This window comes from Lepidochelys olivacea (assembly GCF_965140295.1).
Source record: "Lepidochelys olivacea isolate rLepOli2 genome assembly, chromosome: 8".
In the NCBI taxonomy this organism is placed as follows: Eukaryota; Metazoa; Chordata; order Testudines; family Cheloniidae; genus Lepidochelys; species Lepidochelys olivacea.
The window spans coordinates 42,369,683-42,397,472 of record NC_140418.1 but is presented as its reverse complement, the minus strand read 5'-3'; the positions used below and the strand labels follow the sequence as shown (position 1 = coordinate 42,397,472).

General features: G+C 53.9%; 2 protein-coding genes across 6 annotated transcripts in view; one reads left to right on the top strand and one right to left on the bottom strand.

Annotated features, from left to right (window-relative positions):
- NOS1AP (nitric oxide synthase 1 adaptor protein) overlaps positions 1-27,590 on the top strand; it is a 175,471-nt gene extending 147,881 nt beyond the window's left edge. For all 5 annotated transcript variants that reach the window (XM_084636807.1, XM_084636806.1, XM_084636805.1 and 2 more), the window contains exons 11-12: positions 23,809-24,124; positions 25,815-27,590. In XM_084636807.1, the coding sequence (XP_084492933.1) occupies positions 23,809-24,124; positions 25,815-26,328 (830 nt within the window). In that variant the 3' untranslated portion in view covers positions 26,329-27,590. The remainder of the gene's footprint in view (positions 1-23,808; positions 24,125-25,814) is intronic.
- Positions 2,639-5,609, bottom strand: SPATA46 (spermatogenesis associated 46; the record flags this gene model as incomplete). Its single annotated transcript, XM_084637949.1, has 2 exons — positions 5,484-5,609; positions 2,639-3,162 (listed from the first exon to the last, which is right to left on the bottom strand). The coding sequence occupies exons 1-2, from the start codon at positions 5,587-5,589 to the stop codon at positions 2,639-2,641; spliced, it is 630 nt and encodes a 209-aa protein (XP_084494075.1). The 5' UTR covers positions 5,590-5,609.
- Positions 27,591-27,790: the final 200 nt, after the last annotated feature.

The window sequence follows — 27,790 nt, the reverse complement described above, 5'->3', positions numbered from 1 at the left end:
ACTTACAGGCTGGGGGACTCTAACCTTGGTAGTAGGGACTCTGAAAAAGATTTGGGAGTCAGGATGGATAATCAGCTGCACATGAACTCCCAGTGTGATGCTGTGGCAAAAAAGACTAATGTGATCCTGGGATGCAGAAACAGGGGAATCTTGCGTGTGAGTAGAGAGATTATTGTACCTCTTTATCTGGCACTGCTGCGACCTCTGCTGGAATCCTGTGTACCGGTCTGGTGCCCACAGTTCATGAAGGATGTTAAGAAGTTGGTAAGGGTTCAGAGAAGAGCCCCGAGACTGACTGAAGGATTAGAAAACCTGCCTTATAGTGATCAACTCAAGGAGCTCAATCTATTTAGCTTAACCAAGAGTGGTTAAGGGGTGACTTTCTCACAGTCTATAAGTCTCAACATGGGGAGCAAATGTTTGTTAATGGGCTCTTCAGTCTGGCAGAGGAAGGGGCAACACGACCAAATGGCTAGAAGCTAAAACTAGATACATTCAGACTGGGAGTAAGTGAGAGTTATTAACCACTGGAGCAACTTACTAGGGGCCATGGGAGATTCTCCATCCCTGGCCATTTTTAAATCAAGACTGGGTGTTTTTCTAACAGATCTTCTCTGGGAATTATTGTGGGCTGGTCTCTGGCCTGTGTCCTACAGGTCAGACTAGAAGATCACGACAGTCCTGTCTTGCCTTGGGGTCTATAGATCTGTGCTTTTAGCCCTGGGGGTGCCCTGTTTAGTCCCAGGGGGGCGGGCTGGCCAGAATGGTGGCCATCACCCCAGCAGAGCTCCCCAATCAGTGCTGAGGGCCTGCCGAGCTGCTCGTTGTCACTGTTCAGCCAGGGCCGCTGCCATTCAGTCCTACACAGCACCTGGCTGGTGTCTAGAGTGATACAGAACAGGACCCTTCTAAGCATTTACTGCCCTCACATGGGTGACTGCAAACCACGATGGCTGAGGAGCTAACCTCAGCAAATGGGAGATCCAGCTGGGACCTCCCATTGCGTTCACTTCATGCCCTGCCTTTGTTACCAGAGCGCCGTACCTGGTGGATGGGAATATACTGCTACTGCTTGTCTGTATGTCTCATAGCCAGCCCTCCAGTACCATCTTGCCTGTCCCCAAGCCAGATCCCCCAGCTCCCAGCACAGGGCAACCTTGGTTCTGGAGAACAACCTCTCCCTTGGCCTGTAAAACGACGCGGAAAAGGACAACTTCTTATAAAACAATGAATTTTTTGTTTCCAAAGCCAAAGTGGGAGTGCACTGTGGAAAGGCACCAGGCCATCTTCTCCCTGCTCCCCGCTGGCCTAGACATCTCAGACAGGGAGTGGGCTTTAGAGCCACCCCAGTCATCAGTTACTGGGAATCCAGATTGCAGGAGTGAGGAATGAAAGCAGCAGCCTCCCTCGGGCTCCCCGTGCATCTCAGACCCACACCCTTCCCAGGGCTCCCCAGCTCTCCCTGGAAAGCCAGGCCAGTCTGAGACTGGGCAGCAGCTGGGACAGTGCACGGAGAGGCTGCTGTCTGAAGCCCTTGCAGGATCTGGCCTCACCCCTCTGCTCTCCGAACCAACCTGTGTCTCTCCCCCCTCCCCCCCCTCCCCCCCCCCCCCGCAGCGACCCACCCACCAGCGGATCCCAGCATAGCTTGTATAACATTTTGACCCTTCCTTTCAACTAGCCTGGCGTTGCCCGCCCTCGCTTGTTCAGGGGACCTCTCGGGGAAGGCTCTTTTCTCTCATGTTTGGGAAGCAGCCCAGACTTTGGCTAAAGACGTCCATTCCCTCGCATTCGATGTAAGGGTCCTTTGAAGTCTCTGCCTGGTTTTCGGAAATGCCCCTCCCACACTGGGCTAGTTCTGGGGGGACACGCTTCCCTCAAACAGGTCCCGTGGGATCGGTCGCCAGCACGCAGCGGCTCAGCTGTTGGCACTTCCGGCCCGGGCTGCTGGGTGATAGCGAAGGCTGGTGAGAGTGGTTTCTCTCCCAGGGTGTCTGGAACGAGCAGCCCCAAGAAGCAGGCACCTGAGCTGTCGAGAAATGGCTTCCCGGAACCGCTCCTGAAGGGATGTTGGCTGGGGGATATGTGGGGATCTATGCCTGGACTCTGATCAGCGCAGAGTGACAGGGGAACAGGCCTTTTCACCTTAACAAAACTAGGTGCAGACAGATCCCTTGGAGCGGGGCCTGGGGTGCTGGCTCTGTGTCAGGGTGTGCAGGACTCACTGTGCTAGAGTGGGGGCCTGCTGGGAGGGTGGGTGGAGGGCTGCGGGGCCATGGAGGGGCTCACCCTTAGGGGCTCATGGAGGGGCTCAGGGGGGAGGGCCAGGGGCCCATGGCAGGCTGACTAGGGGCTCACTCCTTAGAGGTCCCACAGCTGGGGAGGGGAGGCTGTGATCCAGCAGGGGGAGGCGGGGGTTCACCCAGTCACATTCCAGGAGGAGGGCCGGGGCTTGTGTATCCCTGTAGGGTAGCGCCTGCCGGGCCCTGTTTAGCCCACGGTGGCCCCTGCCACAGGGTTCTCTGCAGAGTAATGTTGGCTGGTCCTAATAATCTGCTTTATTCAGGTTCTGCTGTAGGGAGCGTAGAGCGCTGGCTGCCCCCAGGCGGCACAGGCTGGGGGCTGTGCATCCACTGGGTCACTTGGGCGTTTTGCAGCTGCTGAAGGCCGGCCGGTTGTTGGGCTGGGCCACGCGCTCCTTCTCCCACAGCACTTTGAGCCTGTGGTAATACACCTGGCAGCTAAAGCCCTCCTTGAAGCCACACTTGACGTGGGTCTTGAGTGAGTGCAGGGTGGGGAAGACGCGGCAGCAGGCCACGCACTTGTAGCCGTTCTGCGGTGCCGGCTGCCACTTGGAGGCCATGAGGATATCCCGGGACGTGATGCAGTCCCTGGCCTCCACGCCGGGGCTGGCTCTCCTGGTGCCCTCGGTGGGGCGAGCCTTCTCCAGGGAGCAGGAGGAGGAGCAGATGCTCTCTGGGAGCTCGTCGGGCTGGCCAGTGTCCCTGGCGCTGGTCACCAGCATGTCCGGGAAGCTGCAGGCCTCCCGCTGGCTGGCCTTGTCCATGCACATGAAGTAGCTGTAGGGGGAGAACCAGGGCCGGTAGATGGTGCAGTTGCGCCCCAGGGGCTCGCTGCTCTGGCCGTCGCTGGGGACACAGGCTGCCAAGAGAAGAGGCTGGGATGAGCCCCTGGCCCAGTGGAGGGCTGGCTGTGGGGAGCAAGGCCATGGTCTGGGTTCACCTTGCCCACCCCCTTGCCAGTTTCCCTCCCCTTTGGGCACCGCTTGGGTCGGTGTTCACCCGGGAAGGGAGATCTCCAGTGGGGGCCTCAGGCCCTTTCCCCTCCTCATCTGAAGGCACCTGGGGAGCACCCGCCTTGCCAGCTTATTGGCACTGGCCTGGTGCTCTGTCCTGATGCTCCTGACCCGCCTGCCCCACCCCCAATCACAGGGCTCCTGCTGGGCCAGACAGTGTGGACATGGGCTGGCAGCCATGTCTGTCACACATGGGTAAGGCTGCGAGTCTGTCATGGAGGTTGCAGAAGTCATGGATTCCATGACTCTCTGCGACCTCCGAGGGCCTGGGCAGCGGCTGATGCGGCTGGCCCCAGGGTCCGCCCGAGTAGCGACCAGTGCGGCTGGCCCCAAGTACAGCCCAGAGAACGGCCACTGTGCCTGGCCCCAGGATTGCCCAGAGCAGCAGCACCCTGGGACCCCCAGCTAAGATTTAGTCAGATATTTATAGTAAAGGTCATGGACAGGTCAAGGGCTGTGAATTTTTGTTTACTGCCCATGACCTATCCAGGACTTTACTAAAAATACCGGTGACTAAATTGTAGCCTTATACGTGGGAACTGGCAGCATCTCCTGGGGTTTTCTCTGTGCATCCCAGGAATGAGCATCACCTGCAGTTCCTCCGACACCCCCACATGCTCAGAACCCAGAGGGGGACAGGCACAGGTGCTCAGAGAGCACAGATAGATACACAGACAGTGGCTGTCTGAGTTTGAACGCACACAGAAGGCCCCCACCACATGCTGCTGTTGTGCTGTGCCAGGGGGTGCTGGATGGGCACAGGGGGCATTGCTTGTCCTGGGCTGGGCCCCTTCGGGATAGATGTTTTGGAAATTCCTGTGTTACAAATACACAGAGAAAAGCCAGTGAACCAAAGGGGCACCAAGTGTGTGTCTTGGGGGGGCAGAGAGGCCCCAAACAAAGGGGTAGCATGGGTCATGGCAGCAGAGAGGGGACCCTATGGTGCCAACAACTGCTCTGGGCTTGTCTCCAGCAGTCAGTTCCCTTCCCAGAGAGCCACACTGGTGCTCTCCGGGATGGGAAGCTGGGTCAGTGTGATACAAAGAGCCCCTTTCTGTCCCCAAGGGAAACGCACATCTTGTGCCTCTGCTCCTGCCCCACTGTGTCTTTGTGCCCCCAGTCATCCCCTGCTCGGCTCTACTTCGGTGAGCACTGTATGGAGCCTCTGTAGTGTAATGGAAGAGATGGCTGGGCCTGTGTGGGGCTCAGTGTTTGTGGCCCCAGGGCTGGGGAGCAGGGGGTGCCGTGTGGTGCAGGCCTTCTCAGGAAGTGGTCAGACCTTTCCTCTCCCTGCATGTGCCACGGGCAGGGCAGGGGCAGAGCTGTCCAGCTGCAGGTCCTGGCCATTCACCCACTGGGGGGCTTAAAGGGCAGCGCTGATGCCGAGCAATGGTGGCACATGACAGGCATCAAGGCCTGGCTCAGGCACAAGCCTGCGGTGAGTCAGAAAAGCATATGAGCGAGGGGGGTTCTGTGGATGAATAGCTACCGCCCTGGCCTGAGGTCCTGCACGAGGCATCTGGGCACATGAATGACAGGCCCATGCATTTTCCCTTGCCCCTGTTTTACAGCTGGGGAAATGAGGCCCAGAGCAGGGTGGTGCCTTGCCCAAGGTCACCTGCCAATGCCTAGCTCTGCTGGAAGTAGTTCACTGGTTTCCTGACTTCCTGGACCTGGCCTGGTTGGCTGTGTTTTGCCTAGGAAAGGTGGCATGTGTGACCCAAGGCGGGGATCAGAGCTGGCTCATCTCCCGGCCTCTGCTGCTGACTCACTGTAGGACCTTGCCCAACTCACTTAGGCCACAATTTTCAAGAGAGGCTTCTGGTTTTGAATGGCCAGTTTGGGACAGCTGGCCCCTGATTCCAGAATTGCTGGGGACCCACAGCTCACATCTCAGTGAGTGCTGTGAGCGCTCAGACCCACTGCAAAATCAGTCCCCAGGGCTCTAACAATGAGTACCCAAAATCAGAGCACACTTTGGAAAACATCAGCATCTGTGTGCTTCAGTTTCCCCACCTTCATATCCCTCCTCCACCTCATGGGCTGTCCTGGAATGCTGCTGGTAAAGTGCCCTGGGGCAGATGGTGAGGATGCTGGAGAAGTGCAATGTCGTTCTGTTCCATGCCATGCGAGATCTGGCTGCGGGCTCTCACTGTGGCCCCATTACCTGGCAGACTGGGTGTGCTCCTGGGGGATGGCAGCTCACGTACGCTCTTCATGGCACAGCTGGGCAGACGAGGCCCTGAGATCGTCAGCAGGGAGAAGTTCTCCATTCCCTCTTGAGACGGGTGCAGGGAGCAGAGTTTCTGGGGTTCTGGACAGCCTCTGGCTGGATTGCCCAGGGGCTTGGCTTTGTGACATCACCAGCTGACCTCACAGTCACCAGGTGGGTCCCCCAGCTCCAGGGAGGGATCAGTGTGGCTCTGGAGGAAAGGAGCGGGGAGCATCTGGCCTGGGTGTTTGAATGGGTTTAAAGAGGTTTTGTAGCAGCTGTTCTTGGGACTTGGCTCTCAGTAAGTTTTGGGGCCTTTGATAGTGCGTACAGCTGCCTAGCAAGGACCACGCCACAGCCCTGAGGTATCAGTGACTGCATCTGGAGATGGGCAGAGACAGGCACATTCCAGTCTCATGGTATACACATTGACTGCATCCAAAGTACTCGCGTTCACTCTGCCCCATGCACCCAGCACTCCCGCACATGTACAGCTACTTGCCATTAGTTCCTGCAGCCCCTTTCATCTTGGACCATTTGTTAGCACTCAAGCACTTGGATTATCCTGGAGCAACTCTCTTCAAAGCCACCTGCTGGCCTCCGGTGCAGGACCCTCCGGCTTCACACACCTGATTGTAAAGAGGTATTTGAAAGGGCTCTTGCTTGTTTTCCCAGCTGCTTGTGAGTCCCCCCAACCCCTCTTGGTTTAAATCTAACCCTCAGGAAGCTGAGGGAGGCTCTGTTTGCACAATGGGGAGAGTGCTTGAATTGTCTGTCTCTAAAGACTGCAGCCAAGAGTTTCAAAAATGGGGGCCCAAAGCTAGGTTGTTATGTCCCTATGTAGGCACCTGGCTAAGCAGCCAGATTTGCACAAGTGCTGCACCCACCAAAGGCTGACTTGAGACCCCCTGGTTGTGCAAAGCTGGCTCTGCCCCCTGGGTGGCCATGGTATCAGCCTGGAGAGTTAAGGAGATGCGAGCCGTGATGATGAGGCCCCCCACGTGGTGGTCCATGGCGATGGGTGTCCTTCCCCCACACTCTGCCATTCTGACTTTAACCATCTGTTTTTTCCCCAGCCCAAGCACGTACCCAGAGCAAGCTACATTGCACCATCTATAGGTTAAAAAAGCTGGCATCTGTTATCTAGTTAGGACTAAACCTATTTACAGATCACCTAGGGCATTTGTGCCATGTAGAGAGAGCTGCAGGGAGAGAGTTGGTCTCCGCTCAGCAGTTGTCTAAGTGGACCAGATTCCACTAGGAACTTACAGGTATGGGTCACAAGCCAAAGGGCTTCAGACACCTTGGACCAGGTCCAAAGCTGCTTCTGTAGCATGTCTCAGAAACACCAGTCTCTGGGCATTGCTACGCTGCAATTAGACACCCATGGCTGAGATCTGCCTGGAGTGCAAGTCAGACTTTTATGCAGCGTTGCTCTCAGCTTCACAGCTAGATCTGCTTCCAGGAGGAGAACACTGGTGCCATCCTATTCCTTATTCATAGAATGGCCAGGTGAGGTACATGCCAGCTACAGCAGGCCTTTGAATAGCTTGCCCCTTTAGAAGGGCAGGGTTCCCTTCCCCAGCACTCATTGCTGCAAGCTGTCCTCACACACTCCCCTGGCAAGTGCAACACCATGTGCTTTATTGACAGTGTGCCATAACAAGTGCTTCTGCCCTGTGAGGCTTTTACACTTTCCCCAGAGAGAGAGGGGAGAGCTCATCTCCCTCAGATCCTGGGCTTCTCTGGCCCTTTCTTCCAGCAGCTCTTCCTGCCTCTCTTTTAACTGTTTCCAGCTGACAAACTGAATCACCAGCTAATTAGCTAATCACATAACAACATAAGAATGACCATACTGGGTCAGACCATACTGGGTCTAGCCCAGTATCCTATCTTCTGACAGTGGCGGGTGCCAGGTGCTTCAAAGGGAAGTGAAGAGAAGAGGGCAATGATTGAGTGTTGTCCAGTCCCAGTTTCTGGCAGTCAGAGGTTTAGGGACACCCAGAGCATGTCCCCCTGACCAATAGCTATTGATGGACCTATCCTCCATGAACTTATCTCATTCTCTTTTTAACCCTGTTATAGTTTTGGCCTTTACAACATCCCCTGGCAAGAAGTTCCACAGGTTGACCATGCGTTGTGTGAAGAAGTACTTCTTTATGTTTGTTTTAAACCTGCTGCCTGTTAATTTCATCAGGTGACTCCTGTTTCAGATGCTATTGAAGGGATAAATAACACTTCCTTATTCACCTTCTCCACACCAGTCATGATTTTATACACCTCTGTCATATCCCCCTAGTCATCTCTTTCCTAAGCTGAACAGTCCCAATCTCCCTCTTGAGATGGAAGCCGTTCCATACCCCTAATCATGTTTGTTGTCCTTCTCTGTACCTTTCTCAATTCCAATATATCTTTTCTGAGGTGGGGTGACCAGAACTGCATGCAGGTACATTCAAGGTGCAGGTGTACTAGGGATTTATATAGTGACATTATGATATTTCCTGTCTTATTATCCATCCCTTTCCTAATATTCCTAACATTCTGTTATTTTGGCTGCTGCTGCACATTGATACTCCTAGGGAAATTCTGCACCACTGCAGCGCAGCAGAAAAATGCCTCCGCCTACCCACCCGCCTCCTGCAGCTTTTCTTTGCTTCCTTGCAGAAAATGGTTTCTGTGGGGAAGCAAAGAGAAGCTGCACCAGTGCTCGCTCACTGCTCCCCGCAGGTCTGTTTGGATCTGTGCAGCCAGGGGGAGAGGTAAATCACTGGAGGGAAAGGGGGGTCTGGGGATGCCCTGGCCACCCAGGGACATTAGTCCCAGCTGGGTGGAGGGGAGATGGAGTTCCTCTTCCCCCTTCCCTGCACATAGCAGCCAAAACTGGGTCAGATCAAGCCCCAGAAACTTCCCCTGGCTGCAGGAAGCTCTGCACCTCAGTGGGGGTCTGGGGGGGGCGGGGTTCCAGGTGCGGGGGTTGAGGCTCAGTGGAGGGGTTGGGTGCAGGGGGGTTGGATGGACGGGGGAGCAGCTCCCTGTACAGTGACTCCCTCCCCTCACGCACACACCCAGAACCCTCTCACACCAAGTCCCCCTGCATCAGGAGCCCCCCGTGCCCAGAATCTCCCCTTCAAGCCCCCCAAACCTCTACTCCACTGAGCCTCACCCCCTACTACAGGAGCCCCCCACACCTGTACTCCCACCCCACTGATCCCCAACTAACTGCACCCTGTCCCCCCGAACCTAACAAGCCCCACTCCCCCCACTGAGCCCTAACCACCTTCACCTGGGCTTGCCTATAGAGTTCCATTCCCCATGCACCCAGAACCATGTACTGAGCCCCTGTTCATCCAGATTCCCCCCTGTATCCAGACCTCCCACCGAGCTGCCCACACCCAGAGTGCGCCACACAGAACCCTAGTACTCTTGAGGGAATTCTATGCCAAAAAATTAAAATATTTAAAATTCTGCGAAGTTCTGTATATTTTAATTGTCAAAATAACACAGAAACACAATAACAATATAATCACACCATTTTCAATTATTTTGGTAATAATAGTTGTCAGCAAATTGAAAATGGTGTGATTATATTGTGTTATTCTGACAAAATACGCAGAATTTTGCAGAATTTTTAAATATTGTGCACAGAATTTTTAATTTTTTGGTGCAGAATTCCCTCAGGAGTAACATTGAGCAGATGTTTCCAAAGAATTATCCGCCACTCCGAGACTTTTCTTGAGTGATAACAGCTAATTTAGAATCCATCATTGTGTATGTATAATTGGGATTATGTTTTGCAATATTCATTACTTTGCACTTATGAACTTTGAATTTCATCTGCCATTTTGTTGCCAAGTCACCCAGTTTTGTGAGATCCCTTCATAACTCTTTGCAGTCCGCTGTGGACTGAACTATCTTGAGTAATTTTGTATTGTCTGCAAACTTCGCCACCTCACTGTTCACTCCCTTTTCCAGATCATTTATGAACAGCACAGGTCCCAGTACAGACCCCTGGGGGACCCTGCTATTTACCTCTCTCCTTTCTGTAAAGTGAACATTTATTTCTACTCTTTGTTTCCTATCTTTAAGCAATTACTGATCCATGAGAAGACCTTCCCACTTATCCCATGACCTCTTACCATTGTCAGTTCTTGGCTGTGTTGTGTTCTATCTGTGTGCTGCACCAGCTCTGTGAGGTAGCTGGCCTAGCAGACCTTGATCAAACTGCCCAAGAAGACCACAGACTCAGTTCGGTAGCAAAGGCACTTGGCCAGATTTATTGTCAACAAAGCACAGCCTAGTGTCTGGCAGACTCTACAGGGCCACTAACACGCCTGTGCCCATCACAATGGACTCGGCTCAGTGAGTGGCTGAACCTTCCTCTCCCACCTCGGCCAGACAAAGACACCCCCTCAACGACCCCTCTTTTATACAGTGATACAAACCAGTGACATATTGGCCCTCTGACGTGGCTAGTTATCATTTACCTTGTACCTGTTGGTTCGATCAAAACATCTCTCTCCATCACACTGTCATCCTGACCTTATCTTTAGGAGGGGTCAGTGCATCCCTGTTATCTTCAGGGAGTATGTTTATACCATACTAGGTATCGGGATGTTCTGGCACCATCCTTCTGGAATGTGTTTATATGCACCCTCTGTACCTAGCACTTCTTCTCAGTTTTTGCAATACTAAGTTTTTGCCAAGTTCATGTATCGGATAGTGAACCTTCAAGCAGGCATGTCTTGTAACAGGGTCTGGTTTTTGCTCATAGCCTGACTCTTGCTAACATTGCTTTATAGTATCAGGGCCTGACTTTAATTCAGGCCTTAGGCCTCATACCAGGCCCTTTATACCAGGTCTCATGTCTCAGGCTCTCTCTTTCTACTGCATTTACTTTGCTTAAAAGCCTTTGTGAGGGACCTTGTCAAAGGCTTTCTGAAAGTCTGAGTTCACTAGATCCACTGGATCATCCTTGTCCATGTGTTTGTTGACCTCCTCAAAGAATTCTAGTAGATTGGTGAGGCATGATTTCCCTTTTAAAAGCCATACTGACTCTTCTCCAGCAAAACATGTTCATCTATGTGTCTGATAATTCTCTTCTTTACTATAGTTTCAACCAATTTGCATGATACTGAAGTTAGCTTAACAGCATGTGATCTGTAGCTGTTAAAAAAGCATCTGGAGCCTTTTTTAAAAATCGATGTTACATTAGCCACCCTCCAGTCATCAGGTCCAGAGACTGGTTTAGGTGATAGGTTACATACCACAGTTAGTAGTTCAGCAAGTTCATATTTGTGTTCCTTCAGAACTCTCGGGTGAACGCTATCTAGTCCTGGTAACTTATTACTGCTTAATGTGTCAGTTTGTTCCAAAATCTCCTCTAATCTGGGTCAATTCCTCAGATTTATCACCAAAAAGAATGTCTCAGATGTGGGAACCTCCCACACAGCCTCTGCAGTGAAGACTGATGCAAACAGTTAGCATCACTGCAATGGCCTTGTGTTCCTTAGTACTTAAACTATTGCCTCTCACTGTCACACTCCTACAGACCTGCACCCTTGGTTCTCCTTCCCCACTTCTTCAGAGCTTGTTCTGGGGTTACTGACTATGAGGCAGGAACAGAGAGGCCGCCCCTCCAGATGTGGTCAGGGCATGGCCCTTTCTATGTTCTGATCCGTGCATTGAGATTTCATGATTCGGTCCATGGGCTGTGCTCACTCGGTGTTCTGACTTGGGACCTGGGTCAGAGACATTGGGGGGGCAGGGAGCTCCCTTTGGAGGCTTCTGGAAGAGCTGCAGTTACTGCCCAGGGCCTGTAGCCCCGGCTGGGGAGGGCTCTGCGGCAGACCACAGCTCCACCAGGCTGGTTCCTGCCCTGCTGGGGAGAACTGCCCAGTGCTGGTGGGGCCGGGGCGCACTGGGCTGCATGGAGCCGGGTGCATGCACTTGAGTGTGTGTGAGCGTGCCAGCAGGTGTACAGATAGGGCCTCATGGCTGAGTTTTTAGAAGCCCTTAGTGGTAACTGTGGAACAGGCAGAGTCATTTCCAGCTCCCCTGGTGTGGGCAAGGCTTGGTACCAGCGGGTGGGGGGAGGGGGGCACTGCTGACAGCTGTGTTAAGGAGCAAAGGGCAGGCGGCTGGCTCCAGAAGAGCTAGAGCACCCCCGACCTGCCCTCAGTCCTCACCTGGAGGGAGCCCGGGAAAGGCGGAAGGGGGGGGTCAGTTACCAGTTCCACTTCACGCTGGCTCCTCAGAGGCACATGTTCCAGCTCCTCCCCACGGGATTGAGTGGCTGAACAGGCCCAATCCCAGAGCCGCTCTGGGCTCACTGCGTGGACAGGCTGTTGGTCAGTGTGTGGTTGCACCATGCCATGCTCAGTGTGGCAGCTGGTACCAAGCGGAGTGCCCCAGGGGTCAGTCCTGGGCTGGTTTTCTTCAACATCTTTATTAATGATCTGGATGATGGGATGGATTGTACCCTCAGCAAGTTTACAGATGACGCTAAGGGGGAAAAGATAGATATGCTGCAGGGTAGGGATAGGGTCCACAGTAACCTAGACAAATTGGAGGATTGGGCCAAAAGAAATCTGATGGGGTTCAACAAGGACAAGTGCAGAGTCCTGCACTTAGGATGGAAGAATCCCATGCACCGCTACATGCTGGGGACTGACTGCAGAAAAGGACCTGGGGATTACAGCAGATGAGAAGCTGGATATGAGTCAGCAGCGTGCCCTTGTTGCCAAGAAGGCTAATGGTATATTGGGCTGCATGAGTAGGAGCATTGCCAGCAGATCGAGGGAAGTGATTATTCCCCTCTATTCGGCACTGGTGAGGCCACATCTGGAGTATTGCATCCAGTTTTGGGCCCCACACTACAGAAAGGGTGTGAACAAATTGGAGAGAATCCAGCTGAGGGCTACTAAAATGATCAGGGGTCTGGGGCACATGACTTATGAGAAGAGGCTGAGGGAACTGGGCTTGTTTAGTCTGCAGAAGAGAAGAGTGAGGGGGGGATTTGATAGTAGCCTTTAACTACCTCAAGGGGGGTTCCAAAGAGGATGGAGCTCGGCTGTTCTCAGTGGTCGCAGATGACAGAACAAGGAGCAATGGTCTCAAGTTGCAGTGGGGGAGGTTGTCACAGGGTTCCCGCAGGCTTTCTCCCTCTTGAGCCTGTGCCCTGTGTTTAGGCTGGTATAATAAAGACTCTTCCATGCCTTCTTTTGCTGGATCACCCAAGTGTCTTTATTTACAGTGTTTGTGCAGTTCCCAGATCCCCAACAGCTAGTGCCCCACAGACCCTCCCCAGGGTCTCCTGGCTTTTGAGGTTCCGTCTTTGGTAAGGAGACAGCGATACCACCCTCCTGTCTCCTCCCAGACTAGCCTCCCCACTGAACTTTGCCCAGGGCTTTTATAGCTCTCTCATGCCTCAGCACTTAGCTCAGCATGTTCCTCTGAGCCAGCCCTCATTAGGGCTTGCAGCTGGGCTCCCTGCTGAATACCTGTGTCTCTACCCCGGCCTCCTGTCCAGAGAGCAGGCTGCAGCCAGCATTTTGGCAGGGCCTTAAAGGGGTTTACCCCTGCCCTGCCACAGAGGTCTAGGGTTGGATATTAGGAAACACTATTTCACTAGGAGGGTGGTGAAGCACTGGAATGCGTTACCTAGGGAGGTGGTAGAATCTCCATCCTTAGAGGTTTTTAAGGCCCGGCTTGACAAAGCCCTGGCTGGGATGATTTAGTTGGCGTTGGTTCTGCTTTGAGCAGGGGCTTGAACTAGATGACCTCCTGACGTCTCTTCCCACCCTAATCTTCTATGATTCTATGCTCTGAATTCAGTTTCAACCAGGCTTAGTTAGGTCGACTGGGAGTCACTTGTATCTAAACCCAGCCAAGTGGCGAACAGAAGACAGGCAAACAGAGGGAGTTTGCCTGGGAGTTCACCTCAGGGGAGTTCCCACAGAGTGTTTTTGCCTTTCAGGCTTCTGCGAGCAGTAAATACAACATCTGAAGAGGCTCTTAGAAGGAAAACCTGGATAGTGAGCAATCAGCTGTTGTGACCTGCACAGGATGTACCATGTTCGTCTTTCTCCCAGAGGATAGAAGCGACTTTGTCTATACGAAGTGTAAGCTTGTCTCCATATTGGAGGAGAAGGTTAAAAGACTAGAGAATCAAGTATCAACTCTCCGTTGCATCAGAGAAAACGAAGACTTTCTGGATAGAAGTCAACACCTGGTACTGCAGGCACAGCATGCTGAAGAATCAGAGAGGGCAGTGCAGAACGGGGAAGAAAATTGGCAGCATGTGGCCTCCAGAAGAAGGGGATATCCCATACACCCCCAATGCAGACAGACGTAAGAAACCATTTCCAGGTGCTCTGCACAGGTACTTCAGCAGAGAATGGTTTGGAAGAGTCCTCTGAGGGAAGGGGTCAGAAGGAGACCCCATCGACTGGAAGGCATGGGATGCGTTGTCCTAGGGATCGGGGTTTCACGACCACCACTTCCAACAGGAGGAGATGGATGATGGTGGTCGGGGACTCCCTCCTACAGGGGACAGAGTCATCCATCTGCCGTCCAGATTGGGAAACTCGAGAAGTGTGCTGCTTGCCTGGAGCTAGAATTCAGGATGTGATTAAGTGTCTGTCGAGACTGATCAAGCCCTCGGATCGCTACCCCTTCCTACTTCTCCACGTGGGCACCAATGATACTGCCAAGAATGACCTTGAGTGGGTCATTACAGACTATGTGGCTCTGGGAAGAAGGATAAAGGAATTTGAGGCACAAGTCGTGTTGTTGTCCATCAGCCCTGTTGAAAGAAAAGGCCCAGGTAAGGACCATCGAATTGTGGCAGAAAATATGTGGTTACACAGATGGTGTCAGAGAGGGGGCTTTGGATTCTTCAACCATGGGATGTTGTTCCAGGAAGAAGGATTGCTCAAAAGAGATGGGATCCACCTAATGAAGAAAAGGAAGATCATCTTCTCAAGCAGGCTTGCTAACCCAGTGAGGAGGACTTTAAATTAGGTTCGCCAGTGAATGGAGACCTAAGCCCTGAAGTAAGTGGGGAAGTGGGATACCAGGCGGAAACACAAGGAGGAGGGTGCAACACGGGAGGCCTCCTGATCCATACTGAGAAAGTCAGCTAGTTATCTTAGATGCATGTACAGGAACGCAAGAAGCCTGGGAAACAAACAGGAAGAAAAAGTTCTGGCACAGTCAAGGAACTATGATGTGATTGGAATAACAGAGACTTGGTGGGCAAACTCACATGACTGGAGCACTGTCATGGATGGGTATAAACTGTTCAGGAAGGACAGGCAGGGGAGAAGAGCTGGAGGAGTTGCACTGTATGTAAGAGAGCAGTATGATTGCTCAGAGCTCCAGTATGAAACTCGAGAAAAGCCTGTTGAGAGTCTTTGGGTTAAGTTTAGAGGCAAGAGCAACAAGGGTGATGTCGTGGTGGGCATCTGCTATAGACCACCAGACCAGGAAGATGAGGTAGACGAGGCTTTCTTTGGACAATTAACTGAAGTTTCCAGATCACAGGCCCTGGTTTTCATGGGGGACTTCAATCACCCTGACAACTGCTGGGAGAACAATGTAGTAGTACACAGACAATCCTGGAAGCTTTTGGAGAGTGTTGGGGACAACTTCCTGGTGAAAGTGCTGGAGGAACCAACTAGGGGCCATGCTCCTCTTGACCTGCTGCTCACAAAAAGTGAAGAATTGGTAGGGGAAGTAGAAGTGGGTGGCAACCTGGGCAGCAGTGACCATGAGATGGTTAAGTTCAGGATCCTGACAAAAGGAAGAAAGGAGAGCAGCAGAATACGGACTCTGGACTTCAGAAAAGCAGACTTTGACTCCCTCAGGGAACTGATGGGCAGGATCCCCTGGGCGGCTAATATGAGGGGGAAAGGAGTCCAGGAGAGCTGGCTGTATTTTAAAGAAGCCTTATTGAGGGCACAGGAACAAACCATCCCAAAGTGCAGAAAGAATAGCAAATATGGCAGGCGACCAGCTTGGCTTAACAGAGAAATCATCAGTGAGCTTAAACACAAAAAGGAAGCTTACAAGAAGTGGAAACTTGGACAGATGGCTAGGGAGGAGTATAAAAATATTGCTAGAGCATGCAGGGGTGTAATCAGGAAGGCCAAAGGACAATTGGAGTTGCAGCTAGCAAGGAATGTGAAGGGTAACAAGAAGGGTTTCTACAGGTATGTCAGCAACAAGAAGGTCAGGGAAAGTGTGGGATCCTTACTGAATAGGGGAGGCAACATAGTGACAGATGATGTGGAAAAAGCTGAAGTAGTCAATGCTTTTTTTTGCCTCGGTCTTCACAGACAAGGTCAGCTCTCAGATTGCCGCAGTGAGCAGCACAGTATGGGGAGGAGGTGAGCAGCCCTCAGTGGTGAAATAACAGGTTAAGGACTGTTCAGAAAAGCTGGATATGCACAAGTCCATGGGGCCAGATGCAATGCATCCGAGGGTGCTGAAGGAGTTGGCTGATGTGATTACAGAGCCATTGGCCATTATCTTTGAAAATTTGTGGCAATTGGGGGAGGTCCCGGACGATTGGAAAAAGGCAAATATAGTGCCCATATTTTAAAAAAGGAAAAAAGAGAACCTGGGGAACTACAGAGCAGTCAGCCTCACTTCAGTCCCTGGCAAAATCATGGGGCAGGTCCTCAAGGAATCCATTTTGAAGCATTTGGAGGAGAGGAAGGTGATCAGGAACAGTCAACATGGATTCACCAAGGGCAAGTCATGCCTGACCAATCTGATTGCCTTCTATGATGAAGTAACTGTGACGCGTCACATAAGCCGCCTTGGGACTGCCTCCTAATATGCTGAGACTACCTCTAAGCCCATTTTCGCTGGTAGCATGGGACTTGAATACCTTACCCGGTTGTGCCAGACATGCTAGCCTGCTACAGACACAGACCCAGGTCTGAACCACATTCCCCAAAAGTTGCAGGCTTAACTGAAAACAACTTAAGAAGTGCTCCTGTCTCCAACACCCAGATACCCAGCTTCCAATGGGATCCAAACCCCAAATAAATCCATTTTACTCTTATACAGGGTAAACTCATAAATTGTTCGCCCTCTAGAACACTGATAGAGAGATATGCACACCTGTTTGCTCCCCCAGGAATTAATTACTTGCTCTGGGTCAATAAGTAAAAAGTGATTTTATTAAATATAAAAAGTAGGATTTAAGTGGTTCCAAGTAATAACAGACAGAACAAAGTAAATTACCAAGCAAAATAAAACAAAAACACGTAAATCTCAGCCTAATACAGTAGGAAACTAAATGCAGGTAAATCTCACTGTCAGAGATGTTCCACTAAGCTTCTTTCACAGACTAGACTCCTTCCTAGTCTGGGTCCAACAGTCACTCACACTCCCATAGTTACTGCCCTTTGTTCCAGTTTCTTTCAGGCATTTCTTTGGGGTGGAGAGGCTATCTTTTGAGCCAGCTGAAAACAAAATGGAGGGGTTTCCCAGGGCTTTATATAGTCTTTCTCTTGTGGATAGAAACCCCTTGTGTTCTCCTGTGCAGAATCACAGCTACAAGATGGAGTTTTGGAGTCACATGGGCAAGTCACATGTCCATGCATGACTCAGTTCTTTACAGGCCAATGCCGTTGTTTACATGTTAGTTTGAATGTTCCCAGGAAAGCTCAGATGTGGATTGGCATCTCTCAAGGTCCATTGCGAGTTAAGTACTCCCAATTACTTGAATAACCCTTTCACACTATGCTGACCAAATGTGCCTTTTGTGCCTCCTACAGCAAACACTTTAAATACAAGCATAGAGCCAACGTTCATAACTTCAAATATAAAAATGATACATGTATACGAATAGGATGAATACATTCAGTAGAACATAACCTTTGCAAAGATTTGTTACATGACATATCTAACATAAAATATATTCCAATTATGTCATATTTACACTAATAAGCATATTTCTATAAAGCATTATGGGGTGCACTGTCACAGTAACTGGCTCTGTTAATATGGGAAAAGCAGTGAATGTGATATAAAGCTTTTGATACAGTCTCCCACAGTATTCTTGCCAGCTAGTTAAAAAAGTATGGATTGGATGAATGGACTGTAAAATGGATAGAAAGCTGGCTAAATTATCGGGCTTAATGGGTGTCTAGTAGGCAGCCAGTATCAAGAAGAGTTACTCAGGTGTTGGTCCTGGGGACAGTTTTGTTCAACATCTTCATTAATGATCTGGATGATAGGATGGTTTGCACCCTCAGCAAGTTCACAGATGACACTAAGCTGTGGGGAGAGGTAGATGTGCTGGAGGGTAGGGATAGCTTCCACAGTGACCGAGATAAATTGGAGGATTGGGCCAAAAGAAATCTGATGAGGTTCAACAAGGACAAGTGCAGAGTCTTGTACTTAGGATGGAAGAATCCCATGCACTGCTAGAAGCTGGGGACCGACTGCCTAAGCGGCAGTTCTGCAGAAAAGGACCTGGGGATTACAGTGGACGAAAAGCTGAATATGAGTCAACAGTGTGCCCTTGTTGCCAAGAAAGCTAACAGCATATTGGGCTGCATTAGTAGGAGCATTGCCAGCAGATCGAGGGAAGTGATTATTCCCCTCTATTCGGCATTGGTGAGGCCACATCCGGAGTACTGCGTCCAGTTTTGGTCCTCCCACTACAGAAGGGACGTGGAGAAATTGGAGAGAGTCCAGTGGAGGGCAAGGAAAACGATTAGGGAGCTGGGGCATATGACTTGTGAGGAGAGGCTGAGGGAAGTGGGGTTATTTAGTCTGCAGAAGAGGAGAGTGAGGGGGGATTTGATAGCAGCCTTCAACTACCTGAAGGGGTTTTCCAAAGAGGATGGAGCTAGGCTGTTCTCAGTGGTGGCAGATGACAGAACAAGGAGCAGTGGTCTCAAGTTGCAGTGGGGGAGGTCTAGGTTGGATATTAGGAAAAACTATTTCACTAGGAGGGTGGTGAAGCACTGGAATGCGTTACCTAGGGAGGTGGTGGAATCTCCATCCTTAGAGATTTGTACGGCCCTGCTTGACAAAGCCTTGGCTGGAATGATTTAGTTGGTGTTGGTCCTGCTTTGAGCGGGGATTGGACTAGATGACCTCCTGAGGTCTATTCCAACCCTAATCTTCTATGATTCTAAGCTGCTCTGAAATCCGAATCAGAGTATTCACATGGGGCTTTGCACCAGTCTGAACAGCAGTATAAGTGAAACTGGTGCAGCTCTCCCATACTGACGTGGTCTTAGCCCCAGCTAGTGTAGCACATTGGCACTTTCCCACTTCTCCCTGACTTCTGCCGGGCAATTGTGGTTGCAGACAGCGATCTAGGGAGGGACTTCCCTCCCTCAAGCGTCGGCCCAGTAAAAAGAGCAGTCTCATGGCTGCACCACGGTGCCTGCTGCATGACGTGCTACGGACGTGTCTGTTCATCACTGATGCCCAGCTGCCAGCCAGAACCATCTCGCTGGGTCTGCCTAGCCCACTGAGCAGTGGTGCCAGCAGAGGGCACTGCCGGGGCTGGCTCCGGGGGAGGTGTGCCACACAGACAGGTTCCTCATTGCAGGAGACTCGTGGGTGCAGTGGGGGGAGACTGGGGACTTCCCTCCAGAGACACCAAGCTGTCTGCTCTGGAAATCGCTTCGCTTTGTTTGCAACCTGCTTCCCGAGTCATGTTCAGTGTCAGGGAAGAGCTGATCCTGCTGAGCCCCCTGCGCCCATGTGTCTGTATCAGAGTGAGCATGCCTTCCCCCCTCACCGCCTTCCTCCTGCCCTGCCCACTCCCACCATTCACCCCCAGCCCCAGGTGGCACTGAGCCACAAGCTGTCCATTGCAGTGCCCCAGGGTGCCTGTCTGTTCCCAGTCAGTCTGAGATGGGGGCCCAGGTGCAGTTCTCTGCTCCTAGGAGGGAGCGTCACCAGCCAGCCAGAAGTCTGGAGTTCTTTGGGTACACACCCAGCAAGGGGCAGGCTGAGAGCGGCCCAGCCTAGCTCAGAAAGGGGCTAGCCCGAGGCCCATCCTGTGGCTGAGGCTAACTGGCTGGTGCACTCTGGGGAACACAAGAGCTCCCTGTTCTGCTGGCTTGTCTCTATCCACGCTGGGTTTCAGAGACAGGGAAGCTGCCTGGGAGAGATTTGGCCAGTCTCGGCTAGGCCAGAACCCCAGGAGGATCTCTGTGCTTAACGTTGTCACTCCCCGCCCCCCACACACACATCCGGCCCTGCTGAAGGTGCCCCATTGGAAACAGCAGCTCAGCAGTCAGAGCAGCAGCAGTGCGCCCTCCCCTCCCCCCCCCCCCCGCGCCCTCCTATGCTCCATGGCTGTCTGCCACAGGGACGTCAGGGCAGCTGCAGGCTTTCAGATCAGCAGAGGCAGGGAGCAGGGAGAGGACAGAGGGACCTAGAGGCAGGGAGAGACCAGAGACTGATTTGTCATGCAGAGACCCTTTCTCCCTAGGAAGGTCATGGGGCCCTGGGCTGTATGGGAGCCTGGAACAGGCTGCCAGACATTAGAGCGGCCAGAGGCCACTCTGATTTCTGCCAGGGGGCATTTTGGCAGCCAGCGCAGCCTAAAGATGTATGTGCAGTACAGTCCGATCCTGGCCCTGGGCATGTCCTCCTTTGCCTGGATGGCTCCTGCCTGGACCAGGTCACTTGGACAGAGCCCAAGGGCTGTGCTTGGGGAGGCGTTGCTGCTGTGAGTGGCCAGGCTGTTCTCAAGCAGCTGAGTAACCCACAGGCTGATTCCCCGCTGCAGACTCTGGGCTGGCTGAACTGGCCCCTGTCCTGTAGCACTGAGTCTCATTGTTGGCAGGGTCTTGTCCGCTGGCTTGTTTGTGAAACCCAGGAACAGATGCTGAGAGGGGTTGCTGAGTGGGAGCTGTTTGCAATAACACTCACAAGCCAGACTCTTCTCCTAGCGCCCCCATGGCCCTCTACAAAGAAGAGGAAGGAGCACATTTCCCATGTTACAGATGGGGAAACTGAGGCACAAAGCAGGGGAGTGACTTGCCCCAGGTCACCTGGGGGTTGGTGGCCAAGTTGGGAACAGAATGCAGGCTGCATGACTTCCAAGCTAGCACCTAGCTTGTGAAGCACGCCACCCCTTCCCACAGGAAGTCTGTATTCACCAGTGAATGGAGGGGAGTGAAGAGTGTGTCTAGTGGCTGGCGCAGAGCTGGGTGCTGGGTCCCCTGGGCTCTGTCACTGACTCACCATTCAGCCTTGGGCAAATCCTGAGGCCCACCCAGATTTTCACAAGTGGCCAGTGGTTTGGGGTACTGCAGTGGAGTGCTCTCAGGCTCTGTTCTGCGCAAGCGCCCTCCTGCCCAGCTTCTGTGGGCACCTCAGTGCCACTGAGGAGCAAAGCCTGGGTACCAAGTCTCCATGCCTGTTCCTGACCCTGCTCATTCCAAGGGAACAAGCACCCTCAGCCAGTGCCAGGAGGCCCTCCAGGGGCCCAGAACCCCGCCCCAGAAGCCAGGGCCTGGCTGAGGGAACCAGAGAGCTTTCTGGGAACATCAGCCTCTCAGTGTTTGTCTAATGGGGTATATCTCTAATGCCAGGCTTTCATGGGCTGCTGGCATGCCCCTTAGGGCAGTGCCTGGGGCAGGGGCTGCAGGAGCTGGAGAAGGGCCGAGCACCACACAGGTCCATGCCATGGCTCCTCTCAGCCTCGCTGCCTCCCACAGTGACCCCCGTGCTGCCTGTGGTGATGCTCAGCCCTGCCTGGCACAGTGCAGCTACCCTCTTGCCCAGTGTCACTGGTCACAGGCCCCACCAGTAACCCTGGCTGTGGGACCTGCTGTACCAAGGAACCGAGCTGAATGTCCTTACATGCATCCTCCAGTTCCCCGGCATGTCAGCAGTGACACAAGAGTCACTGCTCTTTTCTTTCCCTAGCCCATGGCTCATGCCCACCAGGCGGGTAAATCCTCCTAGGGCACCGGAGTGCCTGACAGTTACACTAGCGCTCGAGCTGGTAGCACGAGGCTCTGCAGCCATGGGGCAGGGCCAGCCTTTTGGACTTGGGGTCTGCCGCTGGGCATGGAGAACTGAGTGACAGGGAGGGGTGCAGAGCCCCAGCTAGGGGGCAGTGGCTGCCACTGACATTAGGGCTCTGCCCTGCCATGTACTGGGCAGAAGCGTTTGTAGCCTCTAGGCCCAGAGCAATGCGCCTCTGTGTCTGACAAGAGCCCCATCTCGCTGGGAAGCCTGCATGTGCCAACCCTGTGCGTGCGCCCCTCTGCCCCATGTGCCATCCCCTTCCATGCCCACCACCTCCCCACACGTCAACCCCTCCATGCATGCTGCCCCTTGCCTGCATGCCAACCACTCCCTGCATGCCAACCCCTGCCTGCATGCTGCCCCCTGCCCAGGTGCTGCCCCCTGCCTGCATGCGCTGCCCCTTGCCAGTGTACCAACTGCTCCCCCATGAAGCACTTAGAGGAGAGGAAAGTGATCAGGAACAGTCAGCATGGATTCACCAAGGGCAAGTCATGCCTGACTAATCTAATTGCCTTCTATGACGAGATAACTGGCTCAGTGGATAAGGGGAAAGCAGTGGATGTCCTTGACTTTAGCAAAGCTTTTGATATGGTCTCCCACGGTATTCTTGCTGGCAAGTTAAAGAAGTATGGGCTGAATGAATGGACTATAAGGTGAATAGAAAGCTGGCTAGATCATCGGGCTCAATGGGTAGTGATCAATGGCTCCATGTCTAGTTAGCAGCCGGTATCAAGCGGAGTTCCCAAGGGTTGGTCCTGGGGCCGGTTTTGTTCAATATCTTCATTAATGATCTGGAGGATAGTGTGGATTGCACCCTCAGCAAGTTTGCAGATGACACTAAACTGGGAGGAGAGGTAGATATGCTGGAGGGTAGGGATAGGATACAGAGGGATACATAATACAAATGAAAGGATTGGGCCAAAAGAAATCTGATGAGGTTCAACAAGGACAAGTGCAGAGTCCTGCACTTAGGACGGAAGAATCCCATGCACCGCTACAGACTAGGGACCGAATGGCTAGGCAGCAGTTCTGCAGAAAAGGACCTAGGGGTAAAGTGGACGAGAAGCTGGATATGAGTCAACAGTGTGCCCTTGTTGCCAAGAAGGCTAAAGGCAGATTGGGCTGTATAAGTAGGAGTATTGCCAGCAGATTGAGGGACGTGATCGTTCCCCTCTATTCGACATTGGTGAAGCCTCATCTGGAGTACTGTGTCCAGTTTTGGACCCCACTCTACAAGAAGAATGTGGAAAAATTGCAAAAAGTCCAGCAGAGGGCAACGAAAATTATTAGGGGGCTGTCTTATGAGGAGAGGCTGAGGGAACTGGGATTATTTAGTCTGCAAAAGAGAAGAATGATGGGGGATTTGATAGCTGCTTTCAACAACCTGAAAGGGGGTTCCAAAGAGGATGGATTGAGACTGTTCTCAGTGGTAGCAGATGACAGAACAAAGAGTCTGAAGTTGCAGTGGGGGAGGTCTAGGTTGGATATTAGGAAAACCTTTTTCACTAGGAGGGTGGTGAAGCACTGGAATGCGTTACCTAGGGAGGTGGTGGAATCTCCTTCCTTTGAGGTTTTTAAGGCCAGGCTTCACAAAGCCCTGGCTGGGATGATTTAGTTGGGGATTGGTCCTGCTTTGAGCAGGGGGTTGGACTAGATGACCTCCTGAGGTCTCTTCCAACCCTAATCTTCTATGATTCTAAGCTGCTCTGAAATCCGAATCAGAGTATTCACATGGGGCTTTGCACCAGTCTGAACAGCAGTGTAAGTGAAACTGGTGCAGCTCTCCCATACTGATGTGGTCCCTTCCAACCCTGATATTCTATGATTCTATGCCACCCCCTGTCTGTGTGCCAACCAATCCATGTGTGCCACCCGATTCATGCGTGCCACCCACTGTCCATATGTCACCCTCTGCCTGCATGCCAGCTCCTCTGCCTGCATGCCAACCATTCCATGCATGCCAGCTGCTGCCCACATGCCATTCCCTCCACACTCACGCCAGCCCCTTCCCACACACTGCCCGTGAGCCACCTTCTCCTCACAGGCCAACCACTCCATATGTGCCACCCCATCCCCGCACGCCACCCCCTGCCTGCGCACCACCCACTGCCCGCATGCCACCCACGCACCAGCCCCTCCACACGTGCCACCTCATCCTCATACACCAGCCACTGCCCACATACCATGCACTTGCCCCTCTGCCCAAGTGCGCCCTTCCCCTGTGCACCAACCCCTCCACCCTTCTCTTCTTTTCCAGTTGACCAAAGCATGTTTGAGAATTCAAACACAGACCCCATGCCAAAGCTGCAGCTCAGCCAGTCTGTCTCCAAAGCCTTGCTGGGTCCCACCCTTGAAGGTCTGCCAGCTGCGGCTGAGCCTGGACTGCGGATGGGGAGCAGCCAGCACCTCAAGAACCTGAGCAAGGCTGTCGGGGCCAAAGTCAACGACTTCCTGCGACGGAAGGAGCCCGCCAGTCTGGGAGAGGTGGGAGTGACCGAGGTCAATGCCAGCGCGGGGGCCAAGCTGTCGGGCGGGACGCACGCATTGCTGGGGGACCAGGCCCATGGTGCAGGGTGAGTCTCCCCTCAGGCGTTGGCTGGCTGACTGAATGCTGATATCTCCCCTCCCCACCCCACCCCACCCCACAGCTGGAGTATACACTGGGACTGCAGGGCAGTGCTGCAGCCACAGCACAACAGCCCTGGCTGGGGGAGGCTGCGCATTGCTGCTCCCACCTCTCTGAGCCCCTCCTGTCCCACTTTCCCCCTCGTTCATGCCCTGCCCTTCCCCCTCCAATGGCACCTGGGACAAGCTGGCTGTGGGGAGCTCTTCCTGCTGAGAGGGGGTGGCTCCTGGCCCAGATTGGGACTTACTGCAATGTCCGAGGAGGAGGGGAGCTGCCGCACAAGGGCAGAGCTGTGCAAGGATAGCTACAAGGTCCTGCCCTTTAGCCCCTTTCCCATGAACCCATCCCTACATTGAAACCCCATCTCTCCAGTTGGAAGCGAGGGCTGTAACCCTTTATAGGGCCAGCAGCAGGAACAGATGCACCCCAAGATAGCAGGGAGGGATTTGAAGCAGTGGGTGGACGCAGTGAAGAAAAGCAGCCCTAGGAACTATTTGACTTACCAAATTATTTCTACACCAGTAGTTTCTGCTCCCAGAGCCTGCCTGTCCAAGGGGCCTTCACAGCAGCACCCTACAGATGGGAAACTGAGGCACAGAGTGGCTGAGTGACTTGCCCAAGGTCACACAGGGAATCTGTAGCAGAGCAAAGAATTGAACCCAGGTGTCCTAAGATAGCATCCTCTCCTGGCCCTCTTTCCTCTCTGCCATTCAGTCTGTGTGGTCAAAACTCAGCAATCATGAGTCGTCCTGCTGCTGGGAGTGTGCTTGTGTCTGTGTGAGCTGATACCACACTGATGCCTTAGACCAGGGGTGAGCAAACTACGGCCTGGGGGCCACGTCCGGCCCTCCAGACATTTTAATCCAGCCCTCAAGCTCCTGCTGGGGAGGAGGGTCAGGAGTTGGCCCCCCTCCACGCATGCCATGGCTCCACACGGCTCCCAGAAGCAGCGGCATGTCCCCACTCTGGCTCCTACACGTACGGGCAGCCAGTGGGCTCTGCACACTGCCCCTGCCCCAAGTACAGCCCTCGCAGCTCCCATTGGCCAGGAATCGTGGCCAATGGGAGCTGCAGGGGCGGTGCCTGCAGGACGGGGCAACATGCAGAGCCGCTTGGCCATGCTTCCACGTAGGAGCTGGAAGGGGGACATGCTGCTGCTTCCAGGAGCTGCTTGAGGTAAGTGCTGCCAGAGCCTGCACCCCTGCCTCCCTCCCAGGCCCCAACCCCCTGTCCCAGGCCTGATCCCTCTCCCACCTCCAAACCCCTTGGTCCCAGCCCCACCCCAGAGTCGCATCCCCCAACCAGAGCCCTCACCACCCCACCCCAACCCCCTGCCCAGAGCCCCCTCCTGCACCTTGAAATCCTCATTTCTGGCCCTACCCCAGAGCCTGCACCCCCAACCAGAGTCCTCACCCGCTCCCACATCCCAACCCCCAATTTCATGAGCATTCATGGCCCACCATACAATTTCCATACCCAGATGTGGCCCTCAGGCCAAAAAGTTTGCCTACCCCTGCCTTACACCCCATCAAGCTGGCTCAGCCCTTGGATGGGAGCACATCCAGGGAAACCCCGGGCAGCTGTCAGCGCCGTGTCGGGTGTTATTGTCGCTCACCGAGGGGCCGTTGTGCTTGCAGGCATATGCTGTTGGAAACCTTTCCCCGGCTCGACCCGCCACCCCCGGCAGCCAAGAAGCGCACACCCCGGGCTTTGAAGACCCCTCTGGACATGCTGATCTCCTCCCAGCCGGTGGTGGGCAGCCTGGAGTGCAGCACCGAGGCGCTACCCGAGCAAGGCCAGGAACATCCCAAGCAGGCTGCCCAGGGGGAGCAGTGGAAGGTGGCGTGGGACATGTCTCAGCCACGGGGCAGTGCTGAGCTGAGTGCTCATAGCACAGTAGTGCCAAACGGGGATGGGCCCTCCCACAGCAGGGTCCTCTCAGTGCCTGACCTCATCCATGAGGAGAACCTGGAGGGCAAACTCAACGCTGCAGACAGGCGGACAGCCTCCCCGCCCTGCCCAGAGAAACCCGCCGTCAGACTCAGCTGCCTGCTGGAGTACCAGCCCGCCGTGGACGATGGCCCGCCTGTGGCACAGCCCTCTGGCCTGGAGAATGAGGGGGCCCACCCAGACCTCCTGTCCTTTGAGTAGTAGCCCCCATGTACCAGGGGAGTCAGCCACTTCCCCACTCAAGAACACCCCTCCCCCTCTGCTGCATTGTGCCCCTTTGCCCTGCAGGCGTGGAGGTGGAGAGGGAGCATGCTGACTGCACTCTGGGGGTGCCCAGCAGTGTCTCCTGTCCAGGGGGCTTGAAGAAAAGCCTAGCCCCTGCCCATTTGTCCCCTCAAACAATGGCAGGGTGTGGGGGTGATCCTCGAGGCAGTCCACACAGTTACAGCCTATCCTCCCCGGGCCTTAGCGCAGGCCGTGCCCGTGAGCACTGCTCACCGTGGCCAGGCCAGCACAGACACCCTGGGAGGGACTTCTGTTCTCTCCCATCCGGGTCTCCAGCCACACCCTGCACTCCCTGCCGCCCTTCTGTCCCAGTGCCTTTCTCTCAAGCAGCCCTGGGGCTGATGGCAGGGGCAGGAGGCCATGTGCCATTTGCTGCAGGTCCCTCTCAAGTCCCTCACTACACGGTTCCTGCTCCTACGCTGGCCGGCGGCAGTACCTGCATCTCCAGCAGCACCTTTCCCTGAGCTATGCAGGGCATGGGACACTGGGCCTGGTCTCTCAGGGGGAAGCCAGTCACCCCTTGCACACAGACCGCCCCACTCTAGGGCTCCCTTGGGCTGCTCTAGTCCCTCTGGGCCACACCCCGTCTGTAGCAGGGGCTGGGAAAGTGGAAATGACTTGATGATGGCTCACATGCCTTGAAGGCCATGGCCCTGAGGCATAGCCCACAGACGTGGTGTCTCCCACTTGTGCTGTAAAACACCCGGCAGCTTTGCAAGCTGGGGCATGTGCTCTCTCTCAGCTACAGAGGCAGGGTATCCCATTTCTGCCTGAGGGAAATCTCCTCCCACTTGATCCATTACTCTCCCAGCATGCACTGGGTGCCACTGACAGGGCAGTCTCTGTCCTATGCCCCTTTCTTACACTGCACTGGTGCCAGCGTGAGCTCCCATCGTTAGGGTTGCAACTTTCTAATTGCAGAAAACCAAACACACATGCCCTGCCCCTTCTCTGAGGCCCTGGCCCTGCCCCACCCCTTCTCTGAGGCCCCTTCCCCCCACTCACTCCATCCTCCCTCCCTCCATCACTCGCCCTCCCCCACCCTTGCTCACTCGCTCATTTTCACTGGGCTGGGGCAGGGGATTAGGGTGCAGGAGGAGGTAAGGGCTCCAGCTGGGGGTGTGGGCTCTGGGGCAGAGCTGGGGATGATGAGTTTGGGATGCAGGAGGGAGCTCTGGGCTGGGGCTGGGGCAGGGGGTTGGGATGCGGGAAGGGGTGCAGAGTGAGGGCTCCAAGATGGAGTTAGGGCACTGGAGGGGGTTGGAATGGGGGCAGGAAAGGGGTGGGAAGAGGTGGGGCGGGGTGGGGCCTCATGGAACGGGTGGAGCGAGGGCAGGGCAGCGGGGGGGGGGGGGGTCAGTGATGCGGCCCTCGGGCC